The 23,109-nt window shown below is 36.1% G+C and overlaps 1 protein-coding gene across 1 annotated transcript in view; it reads left to right on the plus strand.

Annotated features, from left to right (window-relative positions):
- LOC123525151 (glycine dehydrogenase (decarboxylating), mitochondrial-like) overlaps positions 1-23,109 on the plus strand; it is an 86,934-nt gene that overhangs the window by 10,752 nt on the left and 53,073 nt on the right. Inside the window, exons 3-5 of the mRNA XM_045303950.2 lie at positions 5,809-5,944; positions 10,069-10,233; positions 18,680-18,757. Coding sequence (XP_045159885.1) covers positions 5,809-5,944; positions 10,069-10,233; positions 18,680-18,757 — 379 coding nt within the window. The remainder of the gene's footprint in view (positions 1-5,808; positions 5,945-10,068; positions 10,234-18,679; positions 18,758-23,109) is intronic.

Consider the following 23,109-nt stretch of genomic DNA (forward strand, 5'->3'; position numbering starts at 1 on the left):
AAAAACTAGGTCAATAGGTCAAATAATTGAAAAACCTTGTGACCTCTCTAGAGACCATATTTTTCAATGGATCTTCATGAAAATTTGTCAGAATTTTTATCTTGATAATATCTAGGTCAAGTTCAAAACTGGGTCACATGAGCTCAAAAACTAGGTCACTGTGTCAAATAATAGAAAAAACGACGTCATACTCAAAACTGGATCATGTGGGAAGAGGTGAGCAATTCAGGACCATCATGGTCCTCTTGTTTAAGCTTTGGGGGAATGGTGGCGGGGCTTGTAAGGAGGGGAAAATTGCGTTGTTACCACATTGCATCATGTTAAAAGCAGTGTTTTTCATAAATATGTTAGAATTAAAAAGAAAATGATTTAAAAACACATTGTATCATGTTTTAAATGGTACAGTTTACTTTATCATGTACATCTAGGGTTATGTTGGTTGGTTGAGATATGGGGAAATGTATGTGAAAAAAATATTTTTAGCTCATCTGATTTTTTGAAAAAAAATGATGAGTTATTGTCATCACTTGAGCGGTTGTCGGCGTCGGCGTCGGTGTCGGCGTCGGCGTTGCCTGGTTAAGTTTTATGTTTAGGTCAGCTTTTCTCCTAAACTATCAAAGCTATTGCTTTGAAACTTGGAAGACTTGTTCACCATCATAAGCTGACCCTGTATAGCAAGAAACATAACTCCATCTTGCTTTTTGCAAGATTTATGGCCCCTTTTGTACTTAGAAAATATCAGATTTCTTGGTTAAGTTTTATGTTTAGGTCAACTTTTCTCCTAAACTATCAAAGCTATTGCTTTGATACTTGGAATACTTGTTCACCATCATAAGCAGACCCTGTACATCAAGAAACATAACTCCATCTTGCTTTTTGCAAGAATTATTGCCCCTTTTGGACTTAGAAAATCAGTTTTCTTGGTTAAGTTTTATGTTTAGGTCAGCTTTTATCCTAAACTATCAAAGCTATTGCTTTAAAACTTGCAACACTTGTTCACCATCATAAGCTGACCCTGTACAGCAAGAAACATAACTCCATCCTGCTTTTTGCAAGATTTATGGCCCCTTTTGGACTTAGAAAATATCAGATTTCTTGGTTAAGTTTTATGTTTAGGTCAACTTTTTCTCTTTAACTATCAAAGCTATTGCTTTGAAACTTGCAACACTTGTTCACCATCATAAGCTGACCCTGTACAGCAAGCAACATAACTCCATCCTGCTTTTTGCAATAATTATTGCCCCTTTTGGACTTAGAAAATCATTTTCTTGGTTGAGTATTATGTTTAAGGCAACTTTTCTCATAAACTATCAAAGCTATTGCTTTAAAACTTGCAACAGTTTTTCACAATCATAAGTGGACACTGTACATCAAGAAACATAACTCTATCCTGCTTTTTGCAAGAATGATGGCCCTTTTTAGACTTAGAAAATCATGGGTAGGACAATATTTCTATTATACAAAAAAAATCAGATGAGCGTCAGCACCCGCAAGGCGGTGCTCTTGTTTATTTTTTATCTTTTTTTGGTTGAGGGGAATTTTTTTTCAGAAAAAGGGGAAAAAACATTCTTTTTTGACAGGGGAATGGGGTTGAATTTCGGTCCCAAAAGTGGCCTAAAAAACACTGCAGATGGTCAAGGTCCTCTTCAATCAGGTGAGCAACTTAGGCCCATTTGGGCCTTTTGTTTTACATATAAAGTGCAATCTATGGGCTTGTTATTATGAGATCAACTATTCAAAGAATAGTCTAGCTATTCTACTCCCCCTGGCTTCGGTGTCAGTGTCAGCATCAGTGTCACACCTGGGTTAAAGTTTTGCATGCAAGTACATTATGGCTATCATTTAAAGGCATATATAGCTTTGAAACTTATTTTTTCCTTTTGGAGGTCAATTATCAACCTCACTAGGTCGAGCCCCATAACTCGACATGTATTTTTGCCAAACTATGCCCCCTTTTGGAAATAGAAAATCCTGGCTAAAGTTTTACATGCAAGTTACTATCTCCAGAATGCAGATGTTGAATTGAAACTTCACATGATTGTGTCTTCGGGGTTATAAAACCAGGTGATAGCATCAAGTCCCGTTAGTCTGACATGCATTTTGGCCAAATTACGCCCCCTTTTGGATTAAGAAAATCCTGGTTAAAATTTTGCATGCAACTTACTGTCTTCAGAACTAATGCAGATATTGGTTTGAAACTATAGATATTTTAACATTTAGTGTTATATTCCTGCTTCTGGGACAACAATTCGAATAGTCGAGCATTGGCTGTCTTACGGACAGCTCTTATTTTTATATGCCAGTATTCGAAAAATGGGTTGTACATTTTCAGTCTTAAATGGAAAGGCAATGTTGTTTTAATGTTAATTCCATCTGCAGGGATTTCTTTAATCATTTAAAGAAGTGAAATAATTTTCAAAATCTACTTAAAAATAAGAAAGTTATGAGCATTTAAATATTTGATCAAAATAGTAGCCATTTTGTTTCCATGGCAACAAAAAATAAAATGGCAGATTTATTAAATTTCTAGACACATATTTAAATTGTATTTACTTATTTCTGTAAAATAATTTCTCTATTTTTTTCAAGCTATAATGAAAGAAATTACCATGTTTTACATCTTACACTCAAGAAATGTATGAAATTAATCCAATAAAAGGTTAATTGCTGAATAAAGAATTCAGCAGTGTGTAAATGACATCATAAACACACAAAATGGCTGCCTCCATGATCAGCATTTTTTCTATATTTCAAACTGCCATATCTTTTTCAATATTGGATGTTCCGATTCTAAAAATTCTTTCAGCTGGCTTTCATATGAAATTAACTTATTTTCAGGCTTTCCTTGTCCTTTAACAGGAGGGTGGGATGATGAAATTGTTGATGAAATTGTGTCTCTATAAAATCTATGGTCAAGTTCCAAACCCAGTGAGTTTGGACCAGTACTTCCTCAGTTGTTGCCCTTGAATTGGTAAAAATTGACAGTGTTCACATGATACATGTAGTAATTATGTCTCCCCCAGGAGACATATTGTTTTTGCCCTGTCCGTCCGTCCGTCCTTCCGTCCGTCCGTCCGTACGTCACACTTCATTTCCGAGCAATAACTGGAGAACCATTTGACCTAGAACCTTCAAACTTCATAGGGTTATAGGGCTGCTGGAGTAGACAACCCCTATTGTTTTTGGGGTCACTCCGTCAAAGGTCAAGGTCACAGGGGCCTGAACATTGAAAACCATTTCCGATCAATAACTAGAGAACCACTTGACCCAGAATGTTGAAACTTCATAGGATGATTGGACATAAAGAGTAGATGACCCCTATTGATTTTGGGGTCACTCCATCAAAGGTCAAGGTCACAGGGGCCTGAACATGGAAAACCATTTCCGATCAATAACTAAAGAACCACTTGACCCAGAATGTTGAAACTTCATAGGATGATTGTACATGCAAAGTAGATGACCCCTATCGATTTTGGGGTCAGTCTATTAAAGGTCAAGGTCACAGGGGCCCGAACATTGAAAACCATTTCCGGTCTGTAACTTGAGAACCGCTTGACCCATAACGTTGAAATTTCATAGGATGATTGGTCATGAAGAGTAGATGACCTCTATTGATTTTTGGGTCACTCTGTCAAAGGTCAAGGTCACAGGAGCCTGAACATTGAAAACCATTTCCGGTCAGTAACTTGAGAACCACTTGACCCAGAATGTTGAAACTTAATAAGATGATTGGTCATGCCGAGAAGATGACCCCTAACGATTTTGGGGTCACTCTGTCAAAGGTCAAGGTCACAGGGGCCTGAACATTGAAAGCCATTTCCGGTCAGTAACTTGAGAACCACTTGACCCAGAATGATGAAACTTCATAGGATGATTGGTCATGCGGAGTAGATGACCCCTAACGATTTTAGGGTCACTCTGTTAAAGGTCAAGGCCACAGGGGCCTGAACATGGAAAACCATTTCCAATCAATAACTTGAGAACCTCTCGACCCAGAATGTTGAAACTTCATAGGATGATTGTTCATGCAGAGTAGATGACCCCTATTGTTTTTGGGATCACTCCGTTAAAGGTCAAGGTCACAGGGGCCTGAACATTGATAACCAGTTCCGATCAATAACTTGAGAACCACTTGACCCAGAATGTTGAAACTTCATAGGATGATTGAACATGCAGAGTAGATGACCCCTATTGATTTTGGGGTCAGTCTATTAAAGGTCAAGGTCACATTGGCCTGTTTATGTAAAATCATTTTTTGGGAAATAACTTGAGAACCACTTGACCTACAATGTTGAAACTTAATAGGATGATTGGACATGCAGAGTAGATTACCCCTATTTATTTTGAGGTCACTTGATCAAAGGTCAAGGTCACAAAAGCCTGAACAGTGACTTGAGAACCACTAGGCCAAGAGTGATGAAATTTAGCAGGATGATTGGACATGCCAAGTAGATGTTCCCTATTGCAGCCAACCATCAGTGTCTCTTTGACTTTCGCTCCTGACCCCTATTGACTTCTTGCCTATAAGACTTTGCATTGGGGGAGACATGCACTTTTTTACAAAAGCATTTTCTAGTTTTTCTTTGAAAACAGAATTTGATAGCATGTTTGGAATATTATCAAAGGAATTATGGCCCCTGAATAAGTAAAAACTAATGAACTATTGATACCTGCCCATTTGCTTATTTATATTTGTTCAGAACCTTAACAAACTTATACAAACTACTATCTCTAAAATGTAGGCTGAGTTCAATAACCAGTCAAACTGGACCAGAATATTTAGAGTTATGGCCCTTGAATCTGTCAAAATTGACAGTGTTTGCTCAGTGGTGTAAAAAAAAAATTTATGTCTGCTATACAGAAGATGTCTATGGACTGTTTGATAACCAGCAGAATAGTCCCAGTAAGAGTTATTGCACTTGATTTACTGAAAACTGCAAAAATTGGCATGTTTGCTTAATTACTTATAGAATATTTCTTCTTGGAACTAAAGTGTTAAGTCTAAATTTATTTATCAGCCAGATCTGACAAGTACCTCCATCGTTAAGGCCTTTGCATTTATCAAAATTGTGAATTTTATAGTGTCCTGTCAGTTACCAGTGCATTTTTTCTCTGTTTTCAAAATTTAGGCCAGTTCAGATAACCAACACGTTTGGATAAATATCTTTAAAGTTGCTGCCCTTGAATTAGTCAAAATTGTAAAAGTTGACATTGTCCACGCAATAAGAAGGGTATTACAAAGTTTAAAATCAATTTACGAACATAATATTGTGACAGGTTAGTGCTCTAGTTCAATATGAATTCAAAAGAAACACATAAAAAATAGCATTTTACCTGTGAGATATTAAAATTTCCTGAGAAACAATTGAACAGACTTTAAAAATATGATATTGATTTTTGTTATGTTCTTGGTAACTTCTTTGGTCTGTTATTTCTGCTGTTAATGCAAATATCTCCAACAGCATTTCATTTAGTTACCAACATTGCTATTTTTGCAGAGGTCACGTGTAACACATAAAATGGAGTTGATGAGGCCAAAATTAAAAATATGTTTGTTTGCTGTCTCCCTACCTACCCGCTAAAAATGCTGCGCCCCAAAAGTTTTTATTTGACAATGCTGGTCAAATATTTTTTGAAGTTGTGATATGACAAGTGCCGCAACTATAGTTCAACAAAATGATAATTCTGAAGACAGTTTAAATTGTATTATTTAATTTCATCCTTTTATACAACATATACGAAAGAAATACTCTGTAAGAAATGATCATATATCTACTGGTAAATGTTTTTTGTGTATTTAATTTTCAGGCGAGTATGAGCTGTTGGAACGACTGTACAGTATGGCGAATAAGAACAAAATGTACCGCAGTTACATAGGGATAGGTTACTACAACACGTACACACCACACACAATTCTACGCAATATGCTGGAAAATCCAGGATGGTATGTTTACCATATATTAATTTTCTTAGAGTACTTTGAATTAAATATAAATTCTGAGAAGTCAACATTGCTCTTTTCCTGTTCAGTCTGTAAAATATTTTAATATAAGCTCATGTGTCATAATTATGGACCCAATTAAAAAAAATTGTTGGTTTATTTTCTTTAAAATAACTTCCCTTTAATATGATGAATTCTTTCATTTTTATACGGTTTAAGTTTTTTATAAAGTCAAATATCTCTGTTACTATCAAAGCTATTTCCTTGAAACTTAAAATAGTTATTTACTATCAAAGTCTACACCAGGAGAAATAAGCCCCATAACTCTGATTGAATTTTGACAGAATTATGCCCCTTTTAACTTAGAATTTTTGGTTAAAGTTTTGATAAAGTCAAATTTCTCTGTGACTATCAAAGCTTTTGACTTGAAACTTAAAATATTTATTTATCATCAAAGTCTACACCAGGAGAAACAATCCCCATAACTCTGATTTGAATTTTGACATGATTATGCCCCTTTTTAACTTAGAATTTTTTGTTTAAATTTTTGATAAAGTCAGTTGTCTCTGTTACTATTAAAGCTTTTGACTTGAAACTCAAAGAGGGTATTTACTATCAAAGTCTACTCCAGGAGACACAATTCCCATAACTCTGATTTGAATTTTGACAGAATTATGCCCCTTTATAATTTGGAATTTTTGGTTAAAGTTTTTGATAAAAGTCAAATATCTCTGTTACTATCAAAGCTTTTGACTTGAAACTTAAAATACTTATTTACCATCGAAGTCTACACCAGGAGAAACAATCCCCATAACTCTGTTTGCATTTTGAGAGAATTATGCCCCTTTTTAACTTAGAATTTTTGTTAAATTTTTTATAAAGTCAAATATCTCTGTTACTATTAAAGCTTTTGACTTGAAATTCAAAGCAGTTATTTGCTATCAAAGTCTACACCAGGAGACACAATTCCCATAACTCTGATTTGAATTTTTGAGTTATGTCCCTTTTTTACTTGGATTTTTATTCCCCTGACATCTACTGATGCGGGAGGCATATAGTGATTGTCCTGTCCGTCCGTTTGTGCGTCCGTATGAGGTTAACCAAATGGGACCATTTCGTCTAGCATCAATACCCCTTACTAGAATGACTTGATACTAATGCAGATGTAACCTGTGACCATTCCTCATCTTCAGACATTACCTGACCTCAGTTTGACCTTGACCTTGACCTCATTTTGGACTTAGGTTGCTTTGTATGGGCCACATCTTGGTTAACCAAATGGGACCGTTTCGTCTAGCATCAATACCCCTTACTAGAATGACTTGATACTAATGCAGATGTAACCTGTGACCATTCCTCATCTTCAGACATCACCTGACCTCAGTTTGACCTTGAACCTGACCTCGTTTTGGACTTAGGTTGCTTTGTATCGACAAGGATGCCACCGGGGGCATCAAGCGTTTATTGAACGCAGCTTCTTGTTTTTTACTGGCAAAGCTCTAATTCAGAGTCAAGCACTGAGAAAAGTCGAGTGCGCTGTCTTACGGACAGCTCTTGTTTCTTCATGCATTGAGGGATTTTGATTTAACTTGGCACAAATGTTCACCATCATGAGAAGGAATGGCATGCGCAAGAACCAAGTCTGAGGTCAAGGTCACACTTTGAGGCCAAAGGTCAGATACAAGAAAGACTTTGTCCAGAGCAATTCTTCTTCATGCATGGAGGGATTTTGATGTAACTTGGCTCAAATGTTCATCACCATGAGACGGTGTGTCATGCGCAAGAACTTGGTTCCTAGGTCTAAGGTCAAGGTCACACTTACAGGGGTGGCAAAATCTGATCTTCTAACAAGCTCTCGCGTATTTTGTGACTATGGCACCCTTGTTTTCTCATATTTTCCTGCCAATTTCAGTATAAAATGTTAATCATAATTGAAATTAAATATTTTTTATATTTAATAATAATTATAGATGTTATAAGCAGTCAACAACTGTATATTTTTGTTTATAATGCAAATTTTAATTTAAATGTGTTATCACATATTGTATATATAGCACTTTGTTTATACATCATTAACAGATATCAGATCATTTTGAAACACTGCAGTAGAGAAAATTAGTTGCTTTCCAGTATGGGACTTTGTATTGCATGGCAATACTTCATTCACTTGTTTTATTCTACTTGTGCAATTTTGACATTCTATCAGGGACTACCTTAGCCTGGAAAATTAGGGAGAAGTCAGAGAAATAGGGAGAAGTTTTGAAATTTAGGTAGAAGTTTGGCAAACATGAGACAGAACATTGCTTACACACATAAATAACAATGACATTCTTTATTCAATTTCATTTTAAGTTAATCTGTTTATGAAATATAGGTAAAAACAGTGCAGTGCTTCAACAGTACATAGGTAATTATTAACAACTTCAAGCACCCTGTACTTAATATTTCCTGGATTTCTTCCTCCTCTGGGCAAAAGCTTTCTATACTGTATGTTTTATGGTCTTTCAAAGATGGCCTTCATCAACCTATTCAAGGTGTCATTGTTTAGGTTTGGGAGCGGCCAAAAGTATGTTTTTCATTAACCTAGACACGAAATTTCTTATGCCCCCGAAGGGAGGCATATAGTTTTTGAACCGTCTGTCTGTCAGTCTGTCGGTCCGTCCGCAATTTTCGTGTCCGGTCCATATCTTTGTCATCGATGGATGGATTTTCAAATAACTTGGAATGAATGTGTACCACAGTAAGACGACGTGCAGTGCGCAAGACCCAGGTCCGTAGCTCAGAGGTCAAGGTCACACTTAGACGTTAAAGGATAGTGCATTGATGGGCGTGTTCGGTCCATATCTTTGTCATCGATGGATGGATTTTCAAATAACTTGGCATGAATGTGTACCACAGTAAGACGACGTGCAGTGCGCAAGACCCAGGTCCGTAGCTCAAAGGTCAAGGTCACACTTAGACGTTAAAGGATAGTGCATTGATGGGCGTGTCCAGTCCATATCTTTGTCATCGATGGATGGATTTTCAAATAACTTGGCATAAATGTGTACCACAGTAAGACGACGTGTCATGTGCAAGACCCAGGTTCGTAGCTGAAAGGTCAAGGTCACACTTAGATGTTAAAGATCATTTTTCATGATAGTGCATTGATGGGCATGTCCGGTCCATATCTTTGTCATTCATGCATGGATTTTAAAATAACTATGCATGAATGTGTGACACAGTAAGACGATGTGTCACGCGCAAGACTCAGCTCCGTAGGTCAAAGGTCCTAAACTCATAACATCGGCCATAACTATTCATTCAAAGTGCCATCGGGGGCATGTGTCATCCTACGGAGACAGCTCTTGTTTTATATACTTCCTTTAATTTGACAAAGTGTAGAGTTTATCAAATTCTTTAGCTTTCATTGAAACATTGTTTGCATTAATCAGTAGATAAAGATTTAAAAAACGGAGACAATTTTTTTTAAAACAACTTATTTTCACGTAAAAAATTAACAATTGGTTGAATGCATTACCTCCATTTTATACTTATCAATGAACTGAAATAGTCGTCGAACAAAACTTTAGTTTGTATTTTTAACTTTATATGTTTTATTTAGGAAAGAAATAGTCTACAGAAGAAAAATAAATATAACAAAAACAAATCCCGTTGAAGAAGTAAACGTCTTATAAAACTCGTTCAGCCAAAAAATGCACACATTTCTGCCATAGACGACTCCCGGCAACATAAATTTCAATATCTTTTTTTTTGTCAAATCTTCAAGACATCTTCTTACTTAGCAATCAAGTACTGACACGCACATTGTGCTTCGGAAATTTGGAAGTTGCCGCTGTTTTTCAAATGATTTTGTTCGATTTGGTTAACTTTATTATTATGCCCACCTTCGAAGAAGGTGGGGTATATTGTTTTGCAGATGTCGGCCGGTCGGTCTATCCATAGACCAATCCGTTTCCAGATGATAACTCAAGAACCCTTTGGCCTAGGATCATGAAAGTTGATAGGGAGGTTGGTCATGACCAGCAGATGACCCCTATTGATTTTAAGATCATTCATTTTGAAATTATGACAGTATCAGGTTCCACAACTCTAGTTTAAAAAGTACCCTTTTCTACATATTTTAGGACAACCCAGTATACGCCGTATCAAGCAGAACTTGCACAGGGACGTCTAAACAGTCTGCTCAACTACCAGACAATGATATCAGATATGACCATGTTACCAGTTGCCAATGCCTCTCTGCTTGATGAGGCTACAGCTGCAGCTGAGGCCATGGGCATGTGCTACAGGTATGTGTAGAGTACAAATATTTTAGATAAAGAAATGATTTTTATTTAATTTGAATTATGCAAATAGTTTCTTATTTCGATGAAATTTTTTCATGAGAGTGTAACACAAGTGAATTGTTGATATGTGGCCTGTAACTGAAATGGAATGGTTTAGTTTATTGAAACATACCTCTGCTATTCTTATACAGTAAAACTCAGCCTTTCAGGCACTTCACTACTAAAGACACCCTGCTATTAAGGTCAGCTTTAAAAACGGGCATTAATTTATAGTCTATACTTCCATGCAGAAATATTTCAGTACTCCAGGCACCAAGATACCCTGCCAGTGTTCAAAAAACAAATGGATCATTAGAATTAACTTGGCATTATTTCGCCAGTGCTTACATTATATGACATTTGTGGTACTGTACTTTTATGATAACTTGAATGTGCGTCATCAGGTATGACTTAAAAACTTATTCTTAAAGGTAACTAATGTCTAACATGTTTAATATCTTCAAGAATTTTTAAGACAATTTACATATTTGAAAATAATGAAGTATGGTAAAGCTGTCCTTCCGCGTCCCCACCTTGGTTAAAGTTTTGGTGCACTTTCTCTTTTTTCAACTTATCTCTGTAATTACTTGATGGATTTAATTCAAACTTGAAATACTTATTCCTCATCATCATCCACATCATCTTACATAAGGGCCATAACTCTGGCACCAATATTTCATGAATTATCCCCCCTTTTCACTTAGATTTTCAGGTTAAAGTTTTGATGCACTTTCACTCTATCTCTGTTATTACTGAATGGATTTGATTCAAACTTAAAATAGTTGTTCAACATCATCACCCACATCATATGACACAAGGTGCTTAAAGCTGGCACCATTTTTAGCTCGACTATTCGAAGAATAGTCTAGCTATTCTACTCACCCTGGCATCGGCGTCGGCGTCGGCGTCGGCGTCACACCTTGGTTAAGTTTTTGCATGCAAGTACATACAGCTATCATTTAAAGGCATATAGCTTTGAAACTTATTTATTCTTTTTCTAGGTCAATTACCAACCTCACTGGGTCAAGTTCCATAACTCTAACATGTATTTTGAGCAAATTATGCCCCCTTTTGGACTTAGAAAATTCTGGTTAAAGTTTTACATGCAAGTTACTATCTCCAAAACTAATGCAGATATTGAATTGAAACTTCACATGTGTCTTCGGGGTTATAAAACTAGTTGATAGCACCAAGTCCCATAACTCTGACCTTCATTTTGGCCAAATTATGCCCCCTTTTGGACTTAAAAAATTCTGGTTTAAGTTTTGCGTGCAAGTACATACAGCTATTACTAAAAGGCATATAGATTTGAAACTTATTTTTTCTTTTTCTAGATCAATTACCTACCTCACTGGGTCAAGTCCCATAACTCTGGCATGTATTTTGGCCAAATTATGCCCCCTTTTGGACTTAGAAAATTCTGGTTAAAGTTTTGCGTGCAAGTACATACAGCTATTACTAAAAGGCATATAGATTTGAAACTTATTTTTTCTTTTTCTAGATCAATTACCTACCTCACTGGGTCAAGTCCCATAACTCTGGCATGTATTTTGGCCAAATTATGCCCCCTTTTGGACTTAGAAAATTCTGGTTAAAGTTTTGCGTGCAAGTACATACAGCTATTACTAAAAGGCATATAGATTTGGAACTTATTTATTCTTTTTCTAGATCAATTACCTACCTCACTGGGTCAAGTTCCATAACTCTTAACATGTATTTTGAGCAAATTATGCCCCCTTTTGGACTTAGAAAATTCTGGTTAAAGTTTTACATGCAACTTACTATCCCCAAAACTAATGCAGATATTGAATTGAAACTTAACATGTTTCTTCGGGGTTATAAAACTAGTTGATAGCATCAAGTCCCATAACTCTGATATGTCCCCTTTTGAACTTAAAACTCTTTTGATATTTAACATTTTGGGTAATAATTTCCAGCTTCTGTGACAATATTTCGAATAGTCGAGCTTGGCTGTCTTATGGACAGCTCTTGTTTCATGAATTATTCCCCCTTTTTACTTAGAATTTCAGGTTAAAGTTTTGGTCCACTTTCACTCTACCTCTGTTATTACTGAATGGATTTGATTCAAACTTAAAATAGTTGTTCAGCATCATCACCCACGTCATATGACACAAGATGCATAACTCTGGCATGATTTTTCATGAATTATTCGGATTTATTCCCCTTTTTACTTAGATTTTCAGGTTAAAGTTTTATGCACTTTCACTCCATCTCTGTTATTACTGAATGGATCTGATTCAAACTTAAACAATTGTTCAACATCATTACCCTTATCATATGACACAAGGTGCATATTTATGGGACCAATTTTTCATGAATTATTTCCCCTTTTTACTTAGAATTTTAGGTTAAAGTTTTGATGCACTTTCACTCTGTCTCTGTTATTACTGTATGGATTTGATTCAAACTTAAAATAGTTGTTCAACATCATCACCCACACCGTATGACGCAAGGTGCATAACTCTGGCACCAATTTTTCATTAATTATTCCCCCTTTTTATGCCCCTGAAGGGAGGCATATAGTTTTTGAACCGTCTGTCATTCTGTCAGTCTGTCGGTCAGTCAGTCTGTCGGTCTGTCCGCAATTTAAGACGACGTGTCGCGTGCAAGACCCAGGTCCGTAGCTCAAAGGTCAAGGTCACACTTAGACGTTAAAGGTCATTTTTCATGATAGTGCATTCGTGTCCGGTCCATATCTTTGTCATTGATGGATGGATTTTCAAATAACTTGGCATGAATGTGTACCACAGTAAGACGACTACCACTGTAAGACGACGTGTCGCGTGCAAGACCCAGGTCCGTAGCTCAAAGGTCAAGGTCACACTTAGACGTTAAAGGTCATTTTTCATGATAGTGCATTTGTGTCCAGTCCATATCTTTGTCATCGATGGATGGATTTTCAAATAACTTGGCATAAATGTGTACCACAGTAAGACGACGTGTCGTGTGCAAGACCCAGGTCCGTAGCTCAAAGGTCAAGGTCACACTTAGACGTTAAAGGTCATTTTTCATGGTAGTGCATTCGTGTCTGGTCCATATCTTTGTCATCCATGAATGGATTTTCAAATAACTTGGCATGAATGTGTACCACAGTAAGACAACGTGTCGCGTGCAAGACCCAGGTGCGTAGCTCAAAGGTCAAGGTCACACTTAGACGTTAAAGGTCATTTTTCATGATAGTGCATTCGTGTCCAGTCCATATCTTTGTCATCCATCGATGGATTTTCAAATAACTTGGCATGAATGTGAACCACAGTAAGACGATGTGTCGCGCGCAAGACCCAGGTCCGTAGCTCAAAGGTCAAGGTCACACTTAGACGTTAAAGGTCATATTTCATGTAAGTGCATTGATGGGCATGTCCGGTCCATATCTTTGTCATTCATGCATGGATTTTAGAATTATTAGGCATGAATGTGTACCACAGTAAGATGACGTGTCGCGCACAAGACCCAGGTCCGTAGGTCAAAGGTCATAAACTCTAACATCGGCCATAACTATTCATTCAAAGTGCCATCGGGGGCATGTGTCATCCTATGGAGACAGCTCTTGTTACTTAGAATTTTAGGTTAAAGTTTTGATGCACTTTCACCCTGTCTCTGTTATTACTGAATGGATTTGATTCAAACTTAAAATAGTTGTTCAACATCATCACCTACACTATATGACACAAGCTGCATAACTGTGGAAGCAATATTTAATGAATTATGCCCCTTTTTGCTTAGGATATACTTATATAGTGTTTTGATACATTTTATCTTTATCTCTCTTATTACTTTAAGTTGATATTTTTGACATAGACTCAGGCTATTGTGCAATATCTTGATCCACAATTGGAGTCATTAAACACTCCAGTGACATCTCTAGTTTCCTCAGATGTGCCCAGTTTCACTATCCAGCATCGAAAAAGTCGAGCGTGCTGTCTCCTGTGACAGCTCTTGTGTAAATATTGCCATATGCTCAAATAATGATTGTTTTTCTTTTAATTTCAAATCTTGATTTTAACCTCATGTTTTCTGTAACTTCGTATCTGTCAGAGTTGTCCAGAACAATTTTGCATGTTGCTGGTCAATCTTGTTCTTTGACCTGCTGGTCAATCTTGTTCTTTGACCCTTAATTTCCTTTGTAAATGACGAAGAAATATTTCAGGAAACCCAGCATAATTATAGTCTCAAAATAATGCATGAGATGATTTGTTTACTTCTGATGGAAAATCAGCTTTTACATCATGTTAAAAGCAGGGCCTCCCCTGGGCCTTATAAAGTTGTAGCCACTTTTTGAGAGAAAGTGCTAAATTGAATCTAAATTGCTGAAATTTGGCCACATTTTAATAAAATTTCTGTAGTCACTTTCAAAAATCTGTAGCCAGTTCTTTGAATTTGTAGCATTTGGCTACATTAGCAAATAACAGAGGAGGCCCTGAAAAGGAAAAGCAAAATTAAAATGCAGACATAAAAAAGAAATGACAGATGTCAGATTGGAACCTACATCCAAAATGTTAAACTTCAGTGACAGGCACAGCTTGTTACCACCATGCTGTGGGGGCTTTTGTTAATTTGTGATCAAATATTAGACTATACACTTATTGATTTGATACACTTGTTTTCCTTAGTATTTTGTTTATTAAACATAGCAGTACCATGTGCTGTCACTGTCGAGTTATTGAAAAGCACAGTATAAGTCATTGTGACTACTTAACAGGGCTTCGGAAATTTGCCGGTTTGTCGGTTTTGGACCGATTTTTGACTTTTCAGACCGATTCGTGAAGTGAAAAAACGAAAAAAATCGGTCCCGTAAAAATGGAGAAAAGTATATCTGATATCTCAATACACGATCACCAGCCAAGCAGGAAATTGTTGGTCGCACCCTCAGATAATCAATAAACGTGTCAAACAGTCTGATTGTCACTTTGATAATCGGTCCGTAATTAGCACGTGACGCAATCAGTGCTTGCGCGCACATCCTTTAATGTTTGCAGACGGCCGACTGCAATGTATTAAACATTTTTGACTGGTTTCCAAATGTTTCTGACTGGATCCAAATCATTTCGACGGGGATCCACTTCTTTTATCTAGAATCCGATGGATGGTTTATTACAAAAGGCTATGTTTGATCGTGGTAAAAAACAAAGGGTCACTGCATTTAAAGGCCTAGATTCACTACTATATAAGTGTCCCCCCCCCAAATCCAATATACAACTCCCATCTTATCTGCTGCTTATCAGCGATTATGTAATAGCAACTGATTAGAGGGCAGTTAGCACAGCAGGAACCCCAACTAGACCATGAAGATGTGTGCAGTGGAGTTGAAAGAAATTAATTTTTCTTCAGTAAATGTGGAATGATAATAATAATTATTATTTTGATATTATGTAGATGATAATAACTATTACTTTAATGTTATAATAATGATAATAATTATTCATTAATTTGAAATAAATTACATCTGTTTCCCCTTCTCACTAATAGATACACCTGTAAGGTAGACTGACTTTCCAATAAACAATGACCCTTGTTTATTGGAGCCATACTGTGATGGTCATTAGCCCCCAACTGTGCTGGTGAAGACAAAAATCCCTTGGCCCACTGCCAAAATCTAGGCCTTTAATCAAAGAGTTATAATTGTGCATTATAGGTCTTTGATTTAACGAGACATCACACGGAAAACCGATAAAAATAATTTTTATAATTAATTTATTTGAAAAAATTACATGACTCATTTGTTGGGGCTCCAGTTGAAACAAGTGTGGAAAATCTTCTTTGCAACCTGACTGTACAAAAAAAGAAAATGAAAACAATGGACTGGCAAACACGAATGATAGAGAGAACCGGAGTGGCGCTGTTTATCAAATCGGTCTTTAAAAACGTTTCAAAATGAAATTTTGTTTACATCAGAAGAGAATATAACTTTATAAAATGTAGTTGCTTATTGAAGTACAACGTAAGTGAAATGAAATATCAGTGGCCAACCTGCGTGACATTTTGGTACTCTGCATGCGGGAAATTCGATCTCAGCGTTCACATAACGTACACATTCGGTCCGCGGCAGAGTATTCTTAAAATACTGAGGCTGTTTAGCAGAGAATATGTATCGTGTAATTCACTTTGACGCATTGTATTTTATAGAATTCCGTCAAAGAATGAGGAAACATCACAAAGTATCTGCCGTGTGTACGGTACCGAAGTCACGTGCGTTGGCTTTTAGACTAGTTACGTACGCGTTGTCAATGCCTCGGCAATTTTATCCTTGCAAGTATTTTCTTGGAAAAACATCGAAATTTAAACAAAGTAACGATCACACATAACACTGAATAACTGTCTTCATTGTATGGTAACTCGCGGTGACTGGTAACTCAGTTTTAATGCATGACATGCTTATTTCTTTACTCTATCACGTTTTACAAAATATGTAATATTGGGAATGCGGTGGGTGGGGTAGCACCGATGTCAGGATTTTTGTTTCGGACCGATTGAGTTATCAAAATTTCCGGAGCCCTGCTACTTAATGATTCAAGGAAATATTTGGCATGTATTGTTTTGCTGAAATCAAGGCTCAGTTAGCAAAAAAAAAAAAAAAAAAAAAAAAAATCAAAGAGAAATCATACATAGATGTAATGCTTGACTTAATTGGCAACAGATAGTTGTTTACTTGACTTGTGAAAAAACTAGCTGTGTTGGAATTTAGGAATGCAAAGCATGTTATTGGGTGCTTATGACCCATAATTGAAAAACTCCCAACATTTATTTGTTCATTCATTTTAAATAAGTAGTAAAAAATATGATATCTAAAGTAAAATTAAGGTTACTTATTAGACAGTTCAAATAAAGTATGATACATTTCATATTTATTTCCCACATGTAGTGGGGGAGACACTGATTTAATGCGTCAGCCTGTTCGTGCCTCAAGTTTGTCCATGAAACTCCTCTGACACCGCCATATTATTGAGCAGATTTCTACAAAACTTTATAGGAATGATCAGTGCTAAGCTTAGTTATGCATATTATGGGCATGTTCAAGTTCATTGATTTTGTGTGGAGTTATAGCCCTTGATTTGTCAAGTTTTATAATGTGCTTCTCTTATATTATTAAGTTGATTTCCACCAACCCTTACAGGAGTGATCAGTGCCAAGTCTAGTTGTGCATATTATGGCCATACTCAGGTTCAGTGATCTTCAATTGAATAATGGCCCTTGATTTGTCTAGTAAGTTTACATTGTCTGTGCAATTTCTCTGACATCACTCACCAAATTTCATAGAAGTGATAATTAGCAAGCCTAGTGTGCATATCATTGGCATGTTCTGATTTGGTAATTTTCAGTGGAGTTATGGCCCTTGATTTGTGGAATTTTATGATGTTTTGGCCACTTCTCTTATATTATTGAGCAGATCTCGACCAAATGTTACAAGTGATCAAGGCCAATCCTTACTATTGTTTAATGATTTTCAGTGTAGTTATGGTCCTTGATTTGTCGTAGTTACCTTCTTAGCACAAAATTAAAAAATAAAAATTCTGAACCAAATCTGTTTTACTGGTATATGGTGTTTTTCCAATAATTAGTTTACCGTAGATACCCATGTATAATGCGCACCCGTGTATAATGCGCAACCCCGATTTTGGCCCAAAATCCTGGGAAAAAAACATTTTTGGTCAATTTTGAGGTGGATGGAAAAGGAAAGTAGAGTTTACATCGACACCGGTAATAAATTTTATTTCCGCGGCGGAGAACAGCATCGGTCTCGCGGTACTATCGATTTTTGTTTTCTCGAAAATAAAACCAGTAAAATATTGTTTTATTTGTTGTTTTACCTTTTTAATTAACTATTTTGAATAAATAAACAGCAGCTGATTCAATATTTCGTAATGGTATCTTTCAAAATGACATGAGCTTCTCAGTTCAAACCAATAAAAAAAGGTGTGATAGTCTTTTTGTCACGATCAAATAGCCAGTAATTACCGGCAATTAACATGTCACCTCATGTCAATTATGTTGTTCACAGTTTGATCTCGGTTAAAGATAATTCTGGATCTTTAATTAGTATCATATTTTTTGTGATTTATTAACATTTCTTTCATCAAAATACTTCTAAATTTATATGAAATTAATTTTGTTTGTAAGAAAAATAAACCATTCGATCTTTTACGGAATGTAACGGCAATCTTAGATTTTAGCAGTGACAGTAAGCGCAGGGAGTAGTTTCCCTTTACCAAAATGGCGAACATCGGTAACAAACTTGTTTTGAAGTTGGAAAATTGTCTGTACCTGTGTATTATGCGCACCCACGATTCGGGGGTGGTCCCGGGGGTCAGAAAGCTGCGCATTATACATGGGTATCTACAGTATTGAGATGGTTGTATTCAGGCAATGATGATATGGGATTTCTGTTTTTCAGACACAACAAGAGAAGGAAGTTTTTTATTGACAGAAGGTGTCATCCTCAGAGTATAGGTGTTGTAGAAACAAGAGCAAGGTATGTATTGATCACAGATTGTAAAACATTTAAATAATACAGCAAATGGTCTTATCCAGCTTGGGATTATTTGGTTTGATATAAAATAAGGTCTATTCCTGTATGAGAATGTTGTTATTACTACTCCTCTAAAAATACTAGCTGTTTAAAGTTTCTGATATAATCTTGTTGATTTGCCAAACACAAGCACATGAAAAGTCTACAGACATGAACCATGGCTAGGTCTAATAAAGCATACGTGATTTCCCGAGCGGGAGGGTCAAAATCCCGATTTTATCACCTTGCCTTCGATCTCCCGACCAAAACCATAATTCTCCCACTTTTCAAAAAAAAATTCAGTTTTAGACTTTTTTCCTGGAGGCACTACTATTATTATTGGATCGATGATTACCGAGGCCCGCCAAACATGTTTACACTGTAAATCAAAGCTTCACCAACTGTGTATTATACATGTGTGACACACGTGTAGCTGGAGGGAAGAGTTGTTTTTCACAGGTGACTTTTGATAACATGATTGTTTTGATAAGGGATTTGACCAGCAGGGTGTTTTTTCCACCTGTCTTACGGGGCCGAATATTGGTCCATTCCTAATGCCAATGCTCCATTTTTACCAATTTGAAGCAAAAAAAAAAAAAAATCCAAATCCTAATCATAAGAAAGAATTCACAACTGAAATGAATTTTTGATTATTCAAATAAAAGTTTTGTTAAAAAAAACAACCTGTTATGTCTTTCGTCTGCACCTTGATAAAATTTAAATGTACAATTCTGCCAGAAAATTGCATGTTTTGTCTGTAAAAACCACGCAAAATGCATAAATACATCAACATTTATTGAATAAAGTACCAAAACATTGTTGACAGTTCTTGTACTATGTACTTGTACTCAAATGTCACATATTTTCGCGACCTGATTTTTTCACCTGAACACACACATACTTTTTGGACAATATAGTTGTAACTGTGGTGAAAATGTTCTAGATAAGTGTAAACAAAAGTTTAAATATGATAAATTAAGAGTTATTCTATTTTTGCAAGGACTGTCACCAATCAGCAACTTAGAAAAAAATCCTGAAAATTAAATTCTCTAAATTTCACTAGGGGATACTTTAAATTTGTCATTCATTTCAATGTTTACCAAAAAAACTTGAAAAGTTAATGTGTTACTTGTTAAAAGTTGTTAAAATACAATATTGTATCGCTTTGGATTTTGTGTCTAAGTTGTTTGTTCGCTCGCTTAATTTATGTCGATAAAAACCTCCAGTTTTCAGACCCCGACTCCAGCTGAAAAACAGTAAACCTCCAATTTTGGGATTCTGAACATATCACATGACTTGTATGAATATAGTGTTTAACACTATATTCATACATGTGATAAGTATTTATTAAGTTGTTTTGTAGTTGTAATGTGTAGCACTTTGATTAATTAAACTTTGTACTGTTAAGTAAATATGTGTAATCATGACCAAGGGTTTCCTGATCTGACAAGAAGGCAATTGATTTCCGAGTGTCATAATATTTTTATGTAACAGAGAGTCTTTGTGAAGCATTAATCCAGGTTTTACGGCCTTGGACTTCTTACATCATGATTTAAGAGTTACTTGGGTTATTGATGAAAAGGATCACTATTTGGATTGTGTGTGGTTCCGCCTCAGTAGCCTAGAGGTAGAGTTTTGCATTGAGTGTGAGAGGTCCTGGGTTCAAAACCTGACTGTGTCATACCACATGTAAAAGATGGAACCAGTAGCTCCCTGGCTTGGGGTTCATTAAAAGGGAAACTGGCTTATATTCTCACACCCAGGCGACTATGGACTCTACCAGAAATATGGTGGTGAGAGCTATTGATCAACCCAAAATAAATTAATATAAAGTTAGTGAAGGGTGAAGCAGAAGCTGCAATCTCGGTAACATACACTGAGCAAAATATATTGCATGAGGTTTTCTAAATAACATTGGAAATTTAATTGCAGTTTTTTTTTGTGGTATTGAGAGAATTACAGACTTCAAAGAGAGAGTTGCACTCAGAACAGAAAACCCAACAAAATGGTATTATAATCAAACAAATTTAATTAATATACATTTTTGGCACTAATATGCAACTTGTCGATATATCTTAGCAAATAGAATGCAAAAGGGTATTTTCAAATTATACCGTTCCAAATTCAGCATAGTCATACTTATGTTAGTCATACATGCCATAATTTTTCAGAACGTTTCCGGGATTCTGAGTTAAAATTTCCGGGATTTTTACCTTTTGTCCGGGACATACACCGTGACATTGGTATTCGTCTGTTTCATGCAAAAATATCATACTATTACGTGTAGTTTTCAGAGATAAACAATGTTCACTCGCTTGTATTTATTTGCTGCAAATGTCGTCTAGCTTTCTAAGGGAGGTAAATACATGTACAGGTAATACACATCTATAGTTCGGCACGTGAATTTATTGCGTTCCCGAGGTGAACTACTATATACGTAGATTATAAGTATCAACCAGGTCATCCTGATTTAGATTCTAGCTAATTTGGTATTATTCTATAGCTTAAACATTTATCTATTTATCTAATAATTAAATTGAATCCTTAAAGGAATAAATTCAATTTTATAGATAAAAATCCACAATATAAAATATATGGAGTCGGGTCAATTTTCATCGGTCGGTCGGCAAAGGCATTCAACATTTTAACAAAGAAGTATAGCTCTTTGATTTTAATTTAAAATATGTGTGACAATCGATCTAGATCTTAAATGATTACAACCTTTTAAAATAATTATCATTTAATTGACCATTTTCAATAATCTCTTCCATAAAGGCTACATATGTAGCTTTGCCGCCAACGTGCTAAAAACAAAGAGATTTATGACTTTTCTTCCTAATTTAAGTATCATAAAACAGTTATTGATTGCATAATCCTGTCAGTTCTTATTCAGGGTCATCATAATAGCTGACTGTAACTTAATCAGTGTCATCAAAAGATCGTCGCGTGATCAAAGCGAGCTTAATCAACACGTGTCCCGCTCGAGGGCATGAAACTGATTAGGAATAAACAATGTGACACCGCGGACTGTTTATTGTGTAAAATTGAACAATTTATAGACAAAAAAACAAGTTTTTTTTGGATTATTTTTATTTGTTCCTATATTTTTATTTTTTCCGGGACTTTTCAACCCTGTCAGGGACACCGGGACGAGTATGTAATTTCCGGGACGTTTCTCATGTATGTGTTAGTTAATGCTATTGCATTACTTTTCACTAAAATAGAATATTTATTAGATTTAGATTTGGATAGAAACTTGTTAAAGTTTTAAAAGGGAGTTAGTCAGGATATTTTACTTTCAGAAGTCCAAGTAATGTTATATTTTTATGCCCACGAAGATGGACATATTAAAATCACACTGTTCGTCCATCCGTCCATGCGTTCGTGTAAATTCTTGTCCGGGCTGTAACACTGCCATCCATTAAGGGATTTTGAAATAACTTGGCATAAATGTTCACCATAATGAGATGATGTGTCTTGCGCAAGACCCAGACCCCTAGCTCCAAGGTCAAGGTCACACTGAGAGGTCAAAGGTTATCAGGGTCTGTTTTGTGTCTGGTCCATAACTCTGTCTATTATCTAATTTATCTCGCTGGAAATCCAATATTATGAAACAAGCATGCAGATATAAGGACTATTTTACAGTTATAACACAAGTGATAACTCTTAAATGTCATAATATCCTAGTCTGCAAGTGCTAATTTTACAGTCTCCAGAGATAAACATACAAAAAAGTAACCTAAGAGATAGATATTGCAAGTTAAAAGTGACCAATGAGAAACTTAAGTGTATATAATTATGTCTCCCCCAGGAGACATATTGTTTTTGCCCTGTCCGTCCGTCCATCCGTCCTTCCGTCCGTCCGTACGTCACACTTCATTTCCAAGCAATAACTGGAGAACCATTTGACCTAGAACCTTCAAACTTCATAGGGTTGTAGGGCTGCTGGAGTAGACGACCCCTATTGTTTTTCGGGTCACTCCGTCAAAGGTCAAGGTCACAGGGGCCTGAACATTGAAAACCATTTCCGATCAATAACTAGAGAACCACTTGACCCAGAATGTTGAAACTTCATAGGATGATTGGTCATAAACAGTAGATAACCCCTATTGATTTTGGGGTCTCTCCATCAGAGGTCAAGGTCACAGGGGTCTGAACATGGAAAACCATTTCCGATCAATAACTAGAGAACCACTTGACCCAGAATGTTGAAACTTCATAGGATGATTGTACATGCAAAGTAGATGACCCCTATCGGTTTTGGGGTCACTCCATTAAAGGTCAAGGTCACAGGGCCTGAACATTGAAAACCATTT

The sequence above is a fragment of the Mercenaria mercenaria genome, chromosome 3 (genome assembly GCF_021730395.1).
Source record: "Mercenaria mercenaria strain notata chromosome 3, MADL_Memer_1, whole genome shotgun sequence".
NCBI classification, from domain to species: domain Eukaryota; kingdom Metazoa; phylum Mollusca; class Bivalvia; order Venerida; family Veneridae; genus Mercenaria; species Mercenaria mercenaria.